Here is a 15562-nt window from a genome sequence, read left to right on the forward strand (position 1 = left end):
CCCAAGCCTGGGTTCTGGCAGCTCCCAGCCCTCGGGCCTTTGTCACAGTCCCAGGCTCCTGTCCCGGGTCAGGCTGGAGCTGGGAGCCTCCTGCTTCCCTGAGAATGTGAAGATGTTCTCCACTGTGTCTTCTCCCCTATCCCAGCTCATTCCCTGGGGTCTCTCAATGCCTAGGGAATGATTTCCCTTGAGTTCAGAGACACAAGCAATTTTCTACATTTTGGACGCTGTTGCTTGGATGTTTTAATTCCAAACTTGTTTGTTTCTTCCCAGTCTCACTCTTTGAATTTCCTTTTCCAGCAGCACATGAAATTTCAAGTTTCCTTTGATTTTCTGTTTTTAACTCGCAGAACCTTTGTGGGGAGGGGGGTTCAGTTCTGTGGAGCCGAGGGTGACGGTGGGAGCGGTGCAGTGCGGGGACAGCGCAGGGTCCTTGGTGGCTTCTGGGGTGCTGCCAGCACTGCTGTGCCACTGCTCCCGGGCAAAGGCTGCAGATCCCACTGCTGTGGGACCTGGCATCTGCCCAGGGGCATGGAACTCCCCGATCCTTCTCCTGCCCCATGAGACATAACCCCAAAAGGGCAGGGAGCAGGGATCCTGCTCTGCGGTTGGATGGGGATCCCTCAGGATTTGGGACCAGCGGAACCCCTGCCCGGTGTCCGTCCCATCGCCCTGCCCAGGAGGTGCTGGGCACGGGAGAGGGCATCGAGCCGGTGCTGCCAGTCGAGCCTGGCTGCGGCCCCGTTCCCCGCTCCCGTGGCCCCGTTCCCCGCCGCCGTGCGCGGGCCCTTTAAGCCGCCGCCATCTTTGCTGCGGGCACGGAGCAGCCGCCGCCGCCCCTCGCTGGCCCCGCCCCTCTCTGGGCAGCTCCCGCGCTGCCCATTGGGCGCCGCCGCGGCACTTCCGGCGCCGCCGCGCCAGCGCTTCCTTTCCGGTCGCCATTGTCGTGGCGGGAGGTGAGTGAAGGCCGGGGGCTCCATCCGCCGCCATCCGCCCGCCGGGGCCGCGCCCGCCGCCGCCTCAGCCCCGCGCGGGGCCGTGGGAGAGGCCCCGGGGGCGCCGATGGGGCCGGGGCCCGCGGACTCGGGAGCGTCTCGGGTGTCCCCGCGTTAACCGTGCCGGTGTCCGCAGGCCGCAGCCATGGCGCCCAGCCGCAATGGGATGATCCTGAAGCCCCACTTCCACAAGGACTGGCAGCGCCGAGTCGCCACCTGGTTCAACCAGCCCGCCCGCAAGCTCCGCAGGTGAGTCGCGGAGCTCCGGGGGTCGCGGGAGGGCCGGGACGCCGAGGGTTCGTTCAGCCATGCCCCGCTCATGCCGCGGCCAAGTGATGAGACATCTCCGGAATCGCTGCATCTACAGTGATGAACGCTCTTCCCTGGGTCTCTGATGGCAGCGGCGGTGCCAGGGCAGCAGCAGCCGGCCCGGCTCTTCGTTCCGGAGCCATCGCAGGGCAGGAGATGCCTCCCTGCAGGGGCGGGAGTGGCGCCTGTCGTAGAGATGCCGTGTACCCCGTGGCTGTCACAGGTGGGCAGGAGGCTAGCGACACTTGGTTTGGGCTAGCCACAGTGTGACCAGCAGGACCAGGGCAGTGCCTGTCTCCTGTACTGGTGTTGCTGTCACACCTGGAACTCCGGTGTTAGATTTGGCCCCTCACTGCACGACAGAGGTTGAGGAGCATGTCCAGAGAAGAGAATGGACCTGGGAAGGGTTTGGAGCAGCTGGGGGGTCTCAGCCTGGAGAAAAGGAGACTCAGGAGGAACATTCAACTGCCTGACAGGAGGGGGTCAGGCTCTGGTCCTAGGGAACAGGGCCAGAGGAGAGGGAACAGCCTCGGTTTGCGCAGGGGAGGCTCAGGTTGGACATCACAAGGAATTTCTTCCTGGAAAGGGTGGTCAGGCCTGGTAAGGGCTGCCCAGGGAGGTGGTGGGTCCCCATCCCTGGAGCTGTCCCAAGGAGGGGCTGGATGCAGCACTCAGTGCTCTGGGCTGGGTGGATAAGGTAAGCTGGGGGTCGGGCACAGGTTGGACTCGATCACCTCAGAGGTCTTTCCCAAGCTGAAGGATCCTGTGACGCTGCCATTCCAGGAGGAAAGCTCGCCAGGCCAAGGCTCGCCGCATCGCCCCCCGCCCCGTGGCTGGGCCCATCCGGCCCATCGTGAGGTGCCCTACGATCAGATACCACAAAAAAGTCCGTGCTGGCAGGGGCTTCAGCCTGGAGGAGCTTAAAGTAAGTTCAGAGCATCGATTCAAAAAGCCAAATAAAGTTTGAGCTCAGCTGCTTCTCCTGTCCTGCACAAGGTGACTTCCTCAGGTGTCGGTACCTGCTAGGGAAGGCTGTGGATTTCCTGGCTCTGGGAGCAAGGAAAGACTGGTCTTACCTGTGGTGGTGGAGTGGGTGTGTGAAGACTGCTTTGAAAGGTAAATGTCTGTTTATCTGGTCAGACTGTCATTTAAAGTTCTGTTAAAATAAAGCTGAAATAGGGAACATTTGGGTTGGATATACGAAAGAAATTCTTCCCTGAAAGTGTCCAAGACCAGGTTGGATGGGGCTTGGAGCAACCTGGGACAGGGGAAGGTGTCCCTGCCCATGGCAAGGCGTGGAATTTAAAGATCTTTAAGGTCCTTTCCAACCCCTACTATTCGAGATTCTATGAGATTTGAATTCTGAAAGAGCCTTGAGTCTCCTAAACCTTTTTGAGAGAGGGAGAAGACTAAGATCATCTTAATTAAATTGTTTCTTTATGAAACATTTTTCTGCTAATTCTAAATATTTTAGCTAATGTTTCCAGTTAAGGACCAAGTAAACTCAGCTCAGTTTAGTTCTGAGATGTTGTACCAGGAGGAAGAACTGTTCAGCACAGCATCTCAGAGTAGCTGGAGTAATAATAGTTGGATTAAAGTCCAGATAGTTGGATTAAAGTGGGAAATGTTTCCTGTCCTCTGTTCCTTGTCCCTGTGACCTGCCCAGGTGTGCTGAGCTGCTAAAGGTGGTCTGCAGGGCCCCCACTGTGAATCTGTGATCAGATTCTACATCAGGGCTCGCTGGCAGCACCAGCTGCCTCTGCGCCTGGTTCAGTGTCTTAATTAAAGCATTTATAACTGAAATTGGTGCACAGGGAGATTGTTCTTCTGGGTGCCAAATACTTAATTACTTATTTTTCTTTAATTTTTGGGTAATGGTGGAACACAAAGCAGGATGCAGCTGTTTGTCTTCAAACAGAAAATTAAAGTTTAAATGTGTCCTGCAGGGGTTGCACTTTGCTCCTCTGGGGAAATCCACCTACAAAAATCGGCCCGAGCAACATTTTAAGCACAAAGATACACCAGGACACCCTTTGTTGGTGGTGTAGTTGGTGCCTCACTGATGCCCAGCCTGCATCCCGTGCTGGCTGTGCTGGGATCCCTGCCTGCCTGTTGGGAGTTGTGGGATGCTGACACTGCTCTCTCCTTCTCTCTCCTCAGCTCGCTGGCATCAACAAGAAGTTTGCCCGGACTATCGGGATCTCCGTGGATCCCCGGAGACGGAACAAGTCCACCGAGTCCCTGCAGGCCAACGTGCAGAGGCTGAAGGAGTACCGCTCCAAGCTCATCCTCTTCCCGAGGAAGCCAGCCATGCCCAAGAAGGGAGACAGCTCTGTGAGTACCTGCCTGCTGGAAATGTGTCCTGTTCTTGGAGGTGTGGTGTCAGGCAGAGCTCCTGAGCCTTCTCCTTTGTGGGAACCCCCTGGTTCTGAGCCCCGCACAAGGCCAGGCCTGGCAGGGTTGAGTCCAACAGGGCACTCTGGGTTGTAGTGGCACTTCAGCCAGGCATTTGGCTGAGCAGCTGCTGGCTTGTTTTGGTGCTGATTCCTGGAGCTTTGCTGCTTGCTCAGCCAGTTGAGTTTTAGTTTAGAGAGCTAAATTATCACAATGGCTGGAAATTCCCCTTGGAGTCAGTCCTGCTGGTGGAAGGCTGAGGGGACAGGCTGTGAGTGGCTCCAGAGCTGTGTGCCAGCCAGGCTCCAGAAGGTGGTTGTTATTGACATTCAAAAATGGTTTTCATTAAAACCTCTCCAGGATTGGAGCAGAGCTGTGTTCCCTGGCTCTGCTGCCAGTAGATCCAGGGAACACAAGGGTGAGTTCAGACTGTCCTCCCATCTTGTGGGGAATCTGGCAGCACCAAGCTGCTTAACTCCATCTTCAGAGCAGGAGGAAGAGCCTGGAGCTGAAACACTGATTCAGATGTGTTTGCTGGAAGTCAGCTGTATTCAGTAAACGTTCAGTCATTTTTGTCTGCTGACATGCTCTTAGAAAAATCTGGAATCCACCAGGGAAGGAGTTGCTGAGGAAAGTGTTGGGTGTATATGAGCTGTGGGGGCTCAGCCTGGAGAAAAGGAGGCTCAGGGAGCGGCCTCAGTTTGTGCCAGGGAAGGTGGTTCAGGCTGGACATCAGGAATTTCTTCCTGGTAAGGGTGGTCAGGCATTGGCAGGGGCTGCCCAGGGACGTTTGGAGTCCCCATCCCTGGAGGTGTCCAAGGAAGGAGCGGATGTGACACTCAGTGCTCTGGGCTGGTGACAAGGTGAGGATCGGGCACAGCTTGGACTGGATGATCACTGACACCTTTTCCAACCTAGATGATCCTGTGATCCTGTGTAAATTGAGAGCAGCACAGTTGGTGTCAAAGCTGTCCCAGCTGGCAGAGCTGTGGCCGCTGCTGCTCTGGCTGGATCCGGGCACAGCGTGGGTCGCTGGTGCGGCTCATCGGTGCCAAACGCTCTGACGTGCTGGCTTCGTTCCCATTTGGTGTTACAGCTCCTGGCAGGATCATTAGCACCCTGTTTAAGCTGGGTACCTGCGTACAAGCTGTGCTTTAGCTGAGGTTTTAGCCAGAGAAGTTTAAATTCTGTTCTTCTAACATTCCCATCTTCTGTTGTGCAGCCAGAGGAACTCAAGATGGCCACTCAGCTCACAGGACCTGTCATGCCCATCAAGAACGTAAGTGTCATTTAATCATGGTCTGTGTGTGATGTGATTGAGGTTGGACTTGCAAAGAGGGTTCTCTCCTTGCTGCCTCACAGCTGAGGGTGGCTGTCTCCAGATATTGCCCATCCTGGATCAAAAAAAAAAAAAACAGGAATAAGTCTTTGAGAGAACTGTGAAATTGGGAGCTTTGGGTTCAGCTGGGGTGGGAGTGCTCAGGCAGGTTCTGTGGTCACCACTTGTCCCTAAATCCTCTCTGCTTCCCAGAGCTGCTGTCAGTAGTGTCACAAACCTCTAGTCATTCCCTAAAACTCCCTGACAGGAGGGTGGAGCAAGGTGGGGTGGGTGGTCAGGCTCTCCTCCCAGGTGACAAGTGACAGGAGTGGAGAAAACAGCCTCAAGGTGTGCCAGGAGAGGTTTAGGTTGGATATTAGGAAAATTTCTTCACTGACCAGGCTGTCCATCCCTGGCACAGCTGCCCAGGGCAGTTGGTAGAGACCCCATCCTTGGAAGTGCTCAAAAAACACATGGATGTGGCACTTGAGGACATGGTTGGTGGTAACCATGGTGGTGCTGGGCTGATGGTTGGACTTGCTATTAAAGGTCTTTACCAAGCTTAACAATGCTGCGATTCTGTGAAACCTGACTCGGGTTTCCCATGGTGCTCGTTTTTATTCCTGCTCCATTGGGGAGCCAGCAGGAAGGCAGATCCCGGCGGAGCAGGCTGAGGGCAGGGCCTGGAGACGGCACGAGCGCTCCGTTCCCGCTGTTCCCCGCAGAGATCACGGGGGGAAGCCTCGGCTCCGAGGGGCAGCCTGACTGTCTGGCGCTCTCTCCGCAGGTTTTCAAGCGCGAGAAGGCGCGAGTCATCTCGGAAGATGAGAAGAACTTCAAGGCCTTTGCCAGCCTTCGCATGGCCCGGGCCAACGCCCGCCTCTTCGGCATCCGCGCCAAGCGCGCCAAGGAAGCGGCGGAGCAGGACGTGGAGAAGAAGAAATGAACTGTTCTCCCCAGAACTGTCAATAAAGAGCCGTAGAGAGCCCGGTGTGCTGTGGTTTTGGGGCACATGTACCGAGCGGAGCCGCCCGTGTGCCCGTGGCGGTACAGGGATGTGTTCAGCGTGGGAAGCCTCGTTTGCTGTGATTGGAGGCTCCACATTTCCCTGACAGCCAGTTAAACACCTGCCTTGTGCCCACTCCTCTGCCTTGTCAGGGCTGCAGCCTGGGCTGCCTTCTGCTCTGATTCTGAGGGGCTTTGGGAGTTCCCCCTGCATGCCAGGCTTTGTCTGCTGCCCCTTCCCTGCTTTCCATGCCAGTATTCCTGGTTTGATGATTTCCACACCTCTCTGTGAGGCAAAGCTGGGTGTCATGGTGGGGGTCACTCAGGTGCTGCCCACATGGGGGGCTTTCCCCACTTTTGGGGGGGTACAGGGGGAGCAAGGTGTGGCCCAGCCCCTCAGCTGGGCTTGGATGGAGCCAAGTTCCAGGGCTGGACTGTGCTGCTCTGCCATCCTGCGCTCCCTGGCCCTTGGCTCAGCCCCTGCTCCAATTCTAGGGCACTTTTAGCCATTTCTTCATGGATTAAAGGCCATCCCATGGTAGATGTGGCACTTGGGGACATGGTGGTGGCCTCAGCAGTACTGGGGAGAGGGTGAACTGATCTTGGGAGTCTTTTTCCATCCCCAATGATTCTGTGATACTTCAAGTGGCACCACAGGAGCTCAGGAGAAACTGGGGGGTTCTGGCCAATCCTCGTGGCTGCTGGGGGGATCCCAGGCTCTGCCTGTCCCTGGGCTGGGCTGGTGGGTCACTGGGATGTGTTGGTGGGACCAGAGCTGCTCCAGGAGCACTCACCCAGCCCATCCTTACATCAGTTCAGGAGGGATGGGATGGGATGGGATGGGATGGGGATGGGATGGGATGGATGGATGGATGGATGGGATGGGATGGGATGGGATGGGATGGGGCACTCATTGCTGGAGTCCTGGCACAGCTGCATGGCTCCTGGGCACTTCAAAGAGGCAAGGTGTGCCTGCTGAGGTGCTGCCTGTGTCCTGTTCCCATGGTGTCCCTCCAGCCCCTATGCCCAGCCCATGTCCTGCTGTGGCTTGGTACCTCCTGCCCTACCGAGCCGTGCTGGGGCTGTGGGGGGAGTGGGAAGGAGAGTGGCCTATTTCTGCCAGGCAGGCTGGGGATTAGCTCCCGAAGCCCAGGCCCTGCGGTGCCCTCGTGCTTGTTAGCCCTATCTGCATTTTAATCCCTCCAAATGTGAGCTAATTACATCATCTTCCATAAAGCTGGGTTGACAGCACCGCAGTGCTGGGGGGACAGGGATGGGTGGGGGGTCCCGGGCTGGGACTCAGCATGTGGGGACTCCATGTGCATGGAATGTGGGTCTGGATGCTCCAGCATGTGGGGAGTGATCCCGGTGGGTTTGTGGGGACCCCACCCTTGTGCTTGGGCTGTTGGCCCAGAGTGTGGGGGGCCAGGACCAAGGTGGCCTTGGGCACCCCGTGGGGAGCAGCTGGTGAGGGTGGGGGGCGGTGGCTGTGCCATGGGGGTCTCACTTGGCGCAGGAGCTCCTGCCCTGGCACAGCCAGCGGTGCTGGGGACCCTGCGGACCCCGCTCAGCCCCGGTGCGGGGTGGGCTCCGCTCCGGAGCCGGCAGCGAGGCAGTTAACGGAGCTTGTCATCCATCTCCCTCTTAGGGCTCCGCTCCCGAGCTGCAGCTTGAGTCAGTTGTGTGGAGGTGGCAGCGGCAGCAGCTCCGGCGGGCACACCGGCACGGCGGGCACACCGGCACGGCGGGCACGCCCCGACCCAGCCCCTGCCCTGCCGTGTCCCAGCCCAGGCCACCAGCACCCAGGTGAGGGGGCGACGGGCAGGGTGGGACCCGCTGTGCCCTCCACTGAGCGATGGATGATGCCAAGGGGTGCCCGCGATCGCGGGGATGGGGACGGTGCCCACCGGAGCTGGAGCACCGGAGCCGTGTGCCGGGGAGGGCCTGGGCACTGCATGACTTCCCCAGGAAACTTCGGCTGGGCTGGGCACGGGTGGGCACGGGTGGGCAGGGGCTGCTCCGTCCCTGCCCCTGCCCCAGCCAGGAGCCCTCAGGACACGCAGGTGGGGGGACAAGCCCCGGACTGGGGCCGGGACTGGCAGAGCCCCTCGCTGCCCCGTCAGGCAGCATCGCCTGCCTGAGTGCTCCCAGCCTCCGGGGGCAGGCTGGACGCCGTGCCCAGCACGGGGGCAATCCGTCACCTGGTGCCACAGACACGGAGTTGGTGTCCCCGCTCCCCTCCGGAGAGCCCTGCCCAGGCTGGGGGGGTGCTGCCCGCAGGGACTGGAGGGGGTTTTCTACCCCACAGCCCCACACGGGGCACTCCAGGGTGGGTACCCCACCCCACTTAGGTACCCCCTCCCCTCGGGACACATCCTGCCCCTGGGGTGGGGCTGGGACAGAGCTGGGCACGGCCCTGCAGGACCGTGTGAACCCCCCACAGCCGTGCCCATGGTGTTGGCTGGGACTTGGGGGTACCCGGGCAGTGCCACGCGAGTGCCCCAGCTCCCGCTCACCCCACTGTGCTTTGATGCCTTGCAGGGTCCCGCGGAGCCATCGGGACTGGAACCGGGCACCCCGCCTCGGAGCGTGGCCTGGGACCCCTCTGCCCCACGCCTGTCCTGCCACCGGGGCCGTGCGTGGCACCGCGGGGCGCCGTGCCCCGGGCATGACGGGCACCTGCCCGGCTCCCTGACGGCGCCCGAGGCAGCGGCCGCCCCGCTCGCCCCCCATGCCCTTCGCCCACGGGGCCACCTGTGCCCCGCCGCGCCCGGCCGGCATGGGCGACGTGCCCGAGCCGTGCCCGCAGGCCCCGCTGGCCGTGCTCTCCAAGGTGGAGCTGCGGGTCAGCTGTAAACACCTCCTGGACCGCGACACCCTCAACAAGTCGGACCCCTGTGTCCTGCTGCTGATGCAGTCCCAGGGCCAGTGGATGGAGGTAGGAGAGTGGGGGGCACTGCTGGCACCCACCGAGCCGGGCAGGGCAGGGCGGGAGCCGGGGACGTGGCGGGGCTGGGCACAGGGCGGTGGGTGTAGGGGGCTGCAGGGTGGGGAGCAGAGTGCAGGGTACAGGAGACAGTGCAGGGTACACGAGACAGTGCAGAATGGGGTACAGGGTGCAGAAAGGGGTGCAGGGTTCAGAGCAGAGTACAGGGTACAGAGCAGGGTACAGGAGATAAGGGAGAATGGGGTACAGGGTGCAGAAAGGGGTGCAGAGTTCAGAGCACAGGGTACAGAACAGGGTACAGGAGATAAGGGAGAATGGGGTACAGGGTGCAGAAAGGGGTGCTAGGTGCAGAACAGGGTGCAGGGTTCAGACCAGAGTACAGGGTGCAGAGCAGGGGTGCAGGAGATCATGCAGAGCAGGGTGCATGGTGCAAGACAGGTTGCAGGGTTCAGAACAAGGTGCAGGGTTCAGACCAGGTGCAGGAGACAATGAAGGGTCAGGGTTCAGAACGGGGTACAGGGTTCAGAATGGGGTGCAAAGTGCAGAACAGGGTACAGGGTGCAGAGCAGGGGTGCAGGATGGGGTACAGGAGATGATGCAGAGTAGGCTGCACAGTGCAGAACAGGTTGCAGGGTGCAGAACGGGGTCCCGGGGGTGAGGCAGGGTGGGCAGGGCACTGTGGGGCACCTGGCAGCCTGTGGGGATGGTGCTAACACTGGGTCACATCCAGCTCACTGGGGCTGCAGCGGGGCGGGCGTGGTGCTCACTGCATGCGGCTCCCGAGTGGCTCCACTGCCCCGGGACAGGGACAAGGGACATCTCAGGTCCCCCTGGGGTGGCTCAGGGCTGGAGGGCTGGTACTGGCACTGGGGCTGATGCTGGCAGTGGGGCTGGCGGACACCGGGATGGCACTGGGGCTGGCACGGCTCCTTCCATCCCTCCCCATGCTGAGCTCTGGGCTGGCACCGGCGGCTCCGCTCTAATCGCGGCCGCTCAGCCGGCGGATTTAGCGCTAAATCCCTCGGCGTGTCATCGACTCTGCTCGAGCCAGCGCGGAGCCGGGGAGGGGGGGACGAGGGCCCCGTGCCAGCTGCGGTGTGCTGTGCCACGGCAGACACTTGTACCCGGCTGTGCCACAGTGCTCTGTGCCACACTCCGTGCCACACTCCAGGCTGTGCTGTGCCAGACACCAGCCAGCCCCGAGAGGCAAGAGGGTCCCTCCTGAGCCACCTTTTGGAGTGACTCCTGTCCCAGCCAGCCTGTGTGCCCCAGACGAGGGGGTGCCTGAATCTGGCTCTGCCCTGGGTCCAGAGGGTCCCAGGACCCAACACCCACATCCCCAGAATGAGGGGCTGCCCCTCATTCAGGAGGGACACGGGTGGCCACGGCAGGGTGGCAGCAGTGTGGGCTTGACAGATGATGCTGGACTGAGCAGGCAGTGGGCAGGGGCCAGGGGCTGGCAGGGTGCCCTGGCCAGGATGTGTCCCCTTGAGTCAACCCTGGCAGGGACGGGTGCGGGGGAGGCTCCGGAACTGCTCAGCACCCGCTGCCAGCGTGGCCGGGAGACACTGAGCACCCACTGCCTGCTGGGGCCACCAGGACTGGGGGCTGGTGACCCCCAGGCATGGCCACCCCAGGATGGGCACAGCGGGAACAGCATCCCAGACCCAGGGCTGGCAGGGCTGGAGGCTGTGGGGGGCACAAGGGGCTCCTCCAAATGCCATTCACTCGGGCACAGCTGGTCCTTCCCTGCATTCCCTGTTCCTGCACCCCTATCCCTTCATCCTTCACTCCCCCATCCCTCATCCCTGTACCCCTCAGCCTGGCATGTCCCATCCCTCCATCTCCCCTCACAACAGCCCCCATCCCACATCCCACATCCCTCCTCCTCACGCCGCTGGGATCCCACGTCCCTGTGTGAGCTCTGGCACCCCAAGGCCCTGTGCCAATGCCACGCAGGTGGATCGCAGCGAGGTGATCAAGAGCAACCTGAACCCCGTGTTCGCCAAGATCTTCACGGTCGATTACTACTTCGAGGAGGTGCAGAAGCTGCGCTTCGAGGTGTACGACAGCCACGGCCAGGCCGGCGTGGGCACGCACGATGACGACTTCCTGGGGGGCATGGAGTGCACCGTGGGGCAGGTGAGCCTGGGCACCCCCTCCCGGGGACCCCGCGGTGCCGTCCCCTCCCCAACGCTGGGCTCTCGCAGATCGTGGCGCAGAAACGGGTGACGAAGCCGCTGTTCCTCAAGTACGGGAAGTTTGCGGGCAAGTCCACGATCACGGTGAGCACCGAGCCTCTGCCGGGGGGGGGCAGCGGGGTGGGTGACACTGAGCAGGGGCACTGGGGTGGCACCAAACCCAGGCACACGGGTGGCACCGGGATGGGGTGCACAGGTGACATGGAGCTGGAATGCTGGGATGGCACCAGACAGGACACGTGGATGGCACTGGACTGGGGCGCTGGGACAGCATCAAACTGGGACACCTGGGTGGCACTGGACTGGATCAGTAGGGTGGCACAGACTCTTGGAGTTGGGGAGGGCTCAGGGTCCCCGATGGCATCTGCTGGCCATCCTGAAGGTTCCTCCTGTGCCAGGAAGGCACGTGGGACTCTGTCCCGTCCCAGGGCACCACAGGGAGATGGTGAGCAGGGGGGCAAAGCTATGCCAGGCTCTGAGCATCCACGGCCTCCTCTCAGATCATCTCGGAGGAGATCTCGGGGAACAACGGCTACGTGGAGCTTGCCTTCCGCGCCAAGAAACTGGATGACAAGGTGAGCCGGGCGCCAGGGGGGAAACAGGGCAGGGCGGGCAGGGTGGGCACTGCTCTCTCTCATCCTCCTCCCCCAGGACCTCTTCAGCAAGTCGGATCCCTTCCTGGAGATCTACCGCATCGACGACGACCGCAGCGAGCAGCTGGTGTACCGCACCGAGGTGGGGCCACGGTGGCACCGGGCCCCCGGCTGCCCCACGGCCACCCCGGGGGCTCCCTGGCCCTGCTGAGCCCCCCATCCTACAGGTGGTGAAGAACAACCTCAGCCCCATCTGGGAGCCCTTCAAAGTCTCCCTCAACTCGCTCTGCAGCTGTGAGGAGAAGAGGAAGCTGAGGGTGAGGAAGAATGATGGGCACCTCTATTCCTGCCCTGGGGGCATCTGTACCCCAGCTTCCCTGGGGGTGTGCTGGGGACCCCACGGTGCAGGGGACAGGGCTGAGCCCGGCCGGTGCCAGGGCTGAGCCGTGCCCGTCGCAGTGCGTGGTGTGGGACTACGACTCGCGGGGCAAGCACGACTTCATCGGGGAGTTCTTCACCACCTTCGAGGAGATGCAGAAGGCGATGGGGGAGAACAAGGTGGGACATGGGGACACGGGGATGGCCCGGGGGTCACCCTGTGTGCTGCCAGCAGAGCCTGTCCTAGCAGCCACCTTCCAGCTCCTCCTCTGGGTTTGGCATCATTTTCTTCTCGTTGCCCTCCTGTCTGGGGAAAGGGATGGTGGGTTTGGGGTCTTTGGGGGAATCAGTCATGGATGGGGTGGCTGGGAGTGGGGGAAGGCAGCTGCACCCTGGGGCTGTGGGGGTGCAGGGTTATTGGGCCGCAGTGTTCCGGGGCCGTGGGGTCCCCATGAGTGGCACCGGGGCCGGGGGTGCCCGGGCTGGGCCGTGCCCCGGCGGGGGCTGCAGGCAGCGCGGGTGCCGGTGCCACAGGTGCAGTGGGACTGCATGAACCCCAAGTACAAGATCAAGAAGCGCAACTACAAGAATTCGGGGGTCGTGGTGCTGCTGGACCTGAAGGTGAGTGCCTGGGAGCTGTGCGGGGCCATGCCAGGCTGTGCTGAGCTGTGCCAGGCTGTTCTGAGCTGTGCCAGGCTGTGCCGAGCCATGCCCGGCTCCGTGGCCGGCGCGGGGCACAGCTGCCTGACGCAGGTCCCTCTGGAAGATCCACAGGGTTTACTCCTTCCTGGATTACATCATGGGCGGCTGCCAGATCCATTTCACGGTGAGCAGCGTCCCCTCCCCACCCCGCAGGGACACACCAGTGGCCCTGCTCGCCCTGGGTGACCCTCACTGCCCCCTCCCCAGGTGGCCATCGACTTCACGGCCTCCAACGGGGACCCCCGGAACAGCTGCTCCCTGCACTACATCAACCCCTACCAGCCCAACGAGTACCTCAAGGCACTGGTGGCTGTGGGCGAGATCTGCCAGGACTACGACAGGTTGGTGGCTCTGGCAGGTCCCCTGGGGCCACACACACTGGTGACATGCACCTTGGGGTGAGATCTGCTGGTGACAGGCACTCAGTGATGGCACCAGAGCTCCTCACGCCCCTTCCCTTGCAGCGATAAGAAATTCTCGGCTCTGGGCTTTGGTGCCAGGATCCCCCCCAAGTACGAGGTGAGGGGGGTCTCAGGGCCCTGTGGGACCCCAGGGATGTGCTTGTCCCTCTGGTACCCTCGGCTGTGGCACTGGTGGGGCTTGGCAGATGCCGGGGGCTGTGGTAGGGGGTGCACCAGCTGCCCCCTCCCCTTCCTCCCTCCCTCCCTCCCTCCAGGTCTCCCACGACTTCGCCATCAACTTCAACCCCGACAATGATGAGTGTGAGGGTGAGTCCAGCTCCAGAGGAGCCGGATCCATGGCTGGGATGCCCCTCACCCCTCGCACACCCCACAGGCATCCAGGGCGTCGTGGAGTCCTACCAGAGCTGCCTGCCCAAAATCCAGCTCTACGGCCCCACCAACGTGGCTCCCATCATCTCCAAGGTGGCTCGTGTGGCGGCCGACGAGGAGCGGACCAAGGAGGCGTCGGTGGGTCCCTGTGCCCCAGCCGGGGCTGGGCTGAGACCTTGCACGCTCGTGACACTCGCGGCTGCTCCGGCGAGGGGCCGGCCGCGGGGTCAGGCAGCCCCCGAGCATCCCTGTCCCCCCAGCAATACTTCATCCTGCTGATCCTGACGGACGGCGTGGTGACGGACATGGCGGACACGCGGGAGGCCATCGTCCGCGCCTCCTACCTGCCCATGTCCATCATCATCGTCGGCGTGGGCAACGCCGACTTCACGGACATGCAGATCCTGGACGGGGACGACGGTGTCCTGCGCTCCCCCAAGGGCGAGCCCGTCCTGCGCGACATCGTCCAGTTCGTCCCCTTCCGCGAGTTCAAGAACGTGAGTGGGGCGGCGACGAGCTCCTGCCTCCCCCTGCCCGCCCCTGCCAGCCCTTCCCGGCCCTTCCCTCCCCTCCCGTTCCCTCCCGCCCCTTTCCGTCCCGTCCCGGCCCCTCTTTCCCTCTCCCATCCGTCTCCTCCCTTCTCGTCCCCTTCTGTCCCTGCGGTCCTCTCCCGTCCCCTCCGCTCGTGGCGGCGCTGGGAGCCGCTGCCCGCGGCTCAGCCCGGTGTCCCGGTGTCCCGGTGTCCCGCAGGCGTCACCCACGGCCCTGGCCAAGTGCGTGCTGGCGGAGGTGCCCAAGCAGGTGGTGGAGTACTACAGCTACAAGGCCTTCCCCCCGCGCTGCCCCCGCCCCCCCACCCCCGACCCCAGCCTCGGCTCCCCGCAGTGAGGGACCCCCGAGCCCCAACCTCGGTTTTCCCCAGCGAGGGACCCCCGACCCCCGGCTCCAGCCTCAGTTCCCCCTGTGAGACGCCCCCAGTGCCCCCCAGCTTTGGGTTGCCCCAGTCTCAACGTGCCCCAGTGAGACCCCCCCCCCACTCTCCCGGTGTGGCCTGGGGACACACGGGGTCCCCGCCAGGCCCTGCCCTGCCACAGCCCCCCCGGCTGGGACATGGGGAGAGTCCCGGCCCCCCAGTGCAGGACACCCCCAGCACTGCTCGCTCCCGGTGGTCTGTGCCCTGTGGCCCGGACCCACCCCTGCTGTCCCCTCGGTCCCCGCTTCTCTGTCACTGTGACATTTGGAGGCTGCATGATCCCCCCAATAAAGCACCACCCCTGCGCCCATCCTCCTGCTCTCTGCGTGCTCACCCCACCATCGGGGGGGTCTCTAGGGCTGGGTAGAGAGGCTGGCAGCTCCCGGACGCTGCCGTGTCCCCTCACGGTGACACCATGCTGCCCCACCTGGTGACAAAGCCGAGGGCAGTCCCGGCCCCCACATTCCGGGTGTCCGTGGCCGGGAGCGCCGGAGCGGCCGCGGCTTTGATGTGCCAGAGCGGGCGCTCGCCCCGCCGCGCCGCGGCCCCGAATCCAGGGCACGGAGCGGGGAGAGGCGGCAACGGAGCGAGCCCAGCTGCCCGGCACACGGCCACTGCCACGTGCTGTGTGCCCTGTGCCATGTGCCACATGCCATGTGCTGTCTGCCCTGTGCCGCGCACCGTGTGTCCCCAGCTGTGTTCCGTGTGCCACGTATGTGCTGCGCGTGTATCATCCCGTGCTGCGGGCCGTGCTCCACGGTCACCTGTGACATGTGCTGTGTCACGTCCCGTGTGCCGTGCATCCCGTGCCACACTGTGTGCCGTGTGCCACGCGTCTGCTCCATGTGCCACGTGCCGTGCGCTGCGTGCTCTGCCGTGTGGCGTGCAGTGTGGCATACCCCGTGCACCCGTTCCTTGTGACATGTGTGTTGTCGTGTGCCCTGTCATGTTCCCTG

General features: G+C 62.6%; 2 protein-coding genes across 2 annotated transcripts; both read left to right on the forward strand.

Annotated features, from left to right (window-relative positions):
- Positions 1-908: 908 nt before the first annotated feature.
- Positions 909-6001, forward strand: RPL13 (ribosomal protein L13). Its single transcript, XM_053952464.1, has 6 exons — positions 909-956; positions 1132-1244; positions 2088-2229; positions 3465-3638; positions 4921-4977; positions 5804-6001. The coding sequence occupies exons 2-6, from the start codon at positions 1141-1143 to the stop codon at positions 5960-5962; spliced, it is 636 nt and encodes a 211-aa protein (XP_053808439.1). The 5' UTR covers positions 909-956; positions 1132-1140; the 3' UTR covers positions 5963-6001.
- Positions 6002-7689: 1688 nt separating this feature from the next.
- On the forward strand, positions 7690-14916 carry CPNE7 (copine 7). The gene is made up of 16 exons (XM_053952441.1): positions 7690-7827; positions 8563-8959; positions 10928-11110; positions 11179-11253; positions 11670-11744; positions 11821-11904; positions 11990-12079; positions 12222-12320; positions 12675-12761; positions 12907-12966; positions 13050-13183; positions 13307-13361; positions 13519-13570; positions 13638-13771; positions 13894-14130; positions 14384-14916. The coding sequence occupies exons 2-16, from the start codon at positions 8753-8755 to the stop codon at positions 14519-14521; spliced, it is 1710 nt and encodes a 569-aa protein (XP_053808416.1). The 5' UTR covers positions 7690-7827; positions 8563-8752; the 3' UTR covers positions 14522-14916.
- Positions 14917-15562: the final 646 nt, after the last annotated feature.

The sequence above is a fragment of the Vidua chalybeata genome, chromosome 11 (genome assembly GCF_026979565.1).
Source record: "Vidua chalybeata isolate OUT-0048 chromosome 11, bVidCha1 merged haplotype, whole genome shotgun sequence".
NCBI classification, from domain to species: domain Eukaryota; kingdom Metazoa; phylum Chordata; class Aves; order Passeriformes; family Viduidae; genus Vidua; species Vidua chalybeata.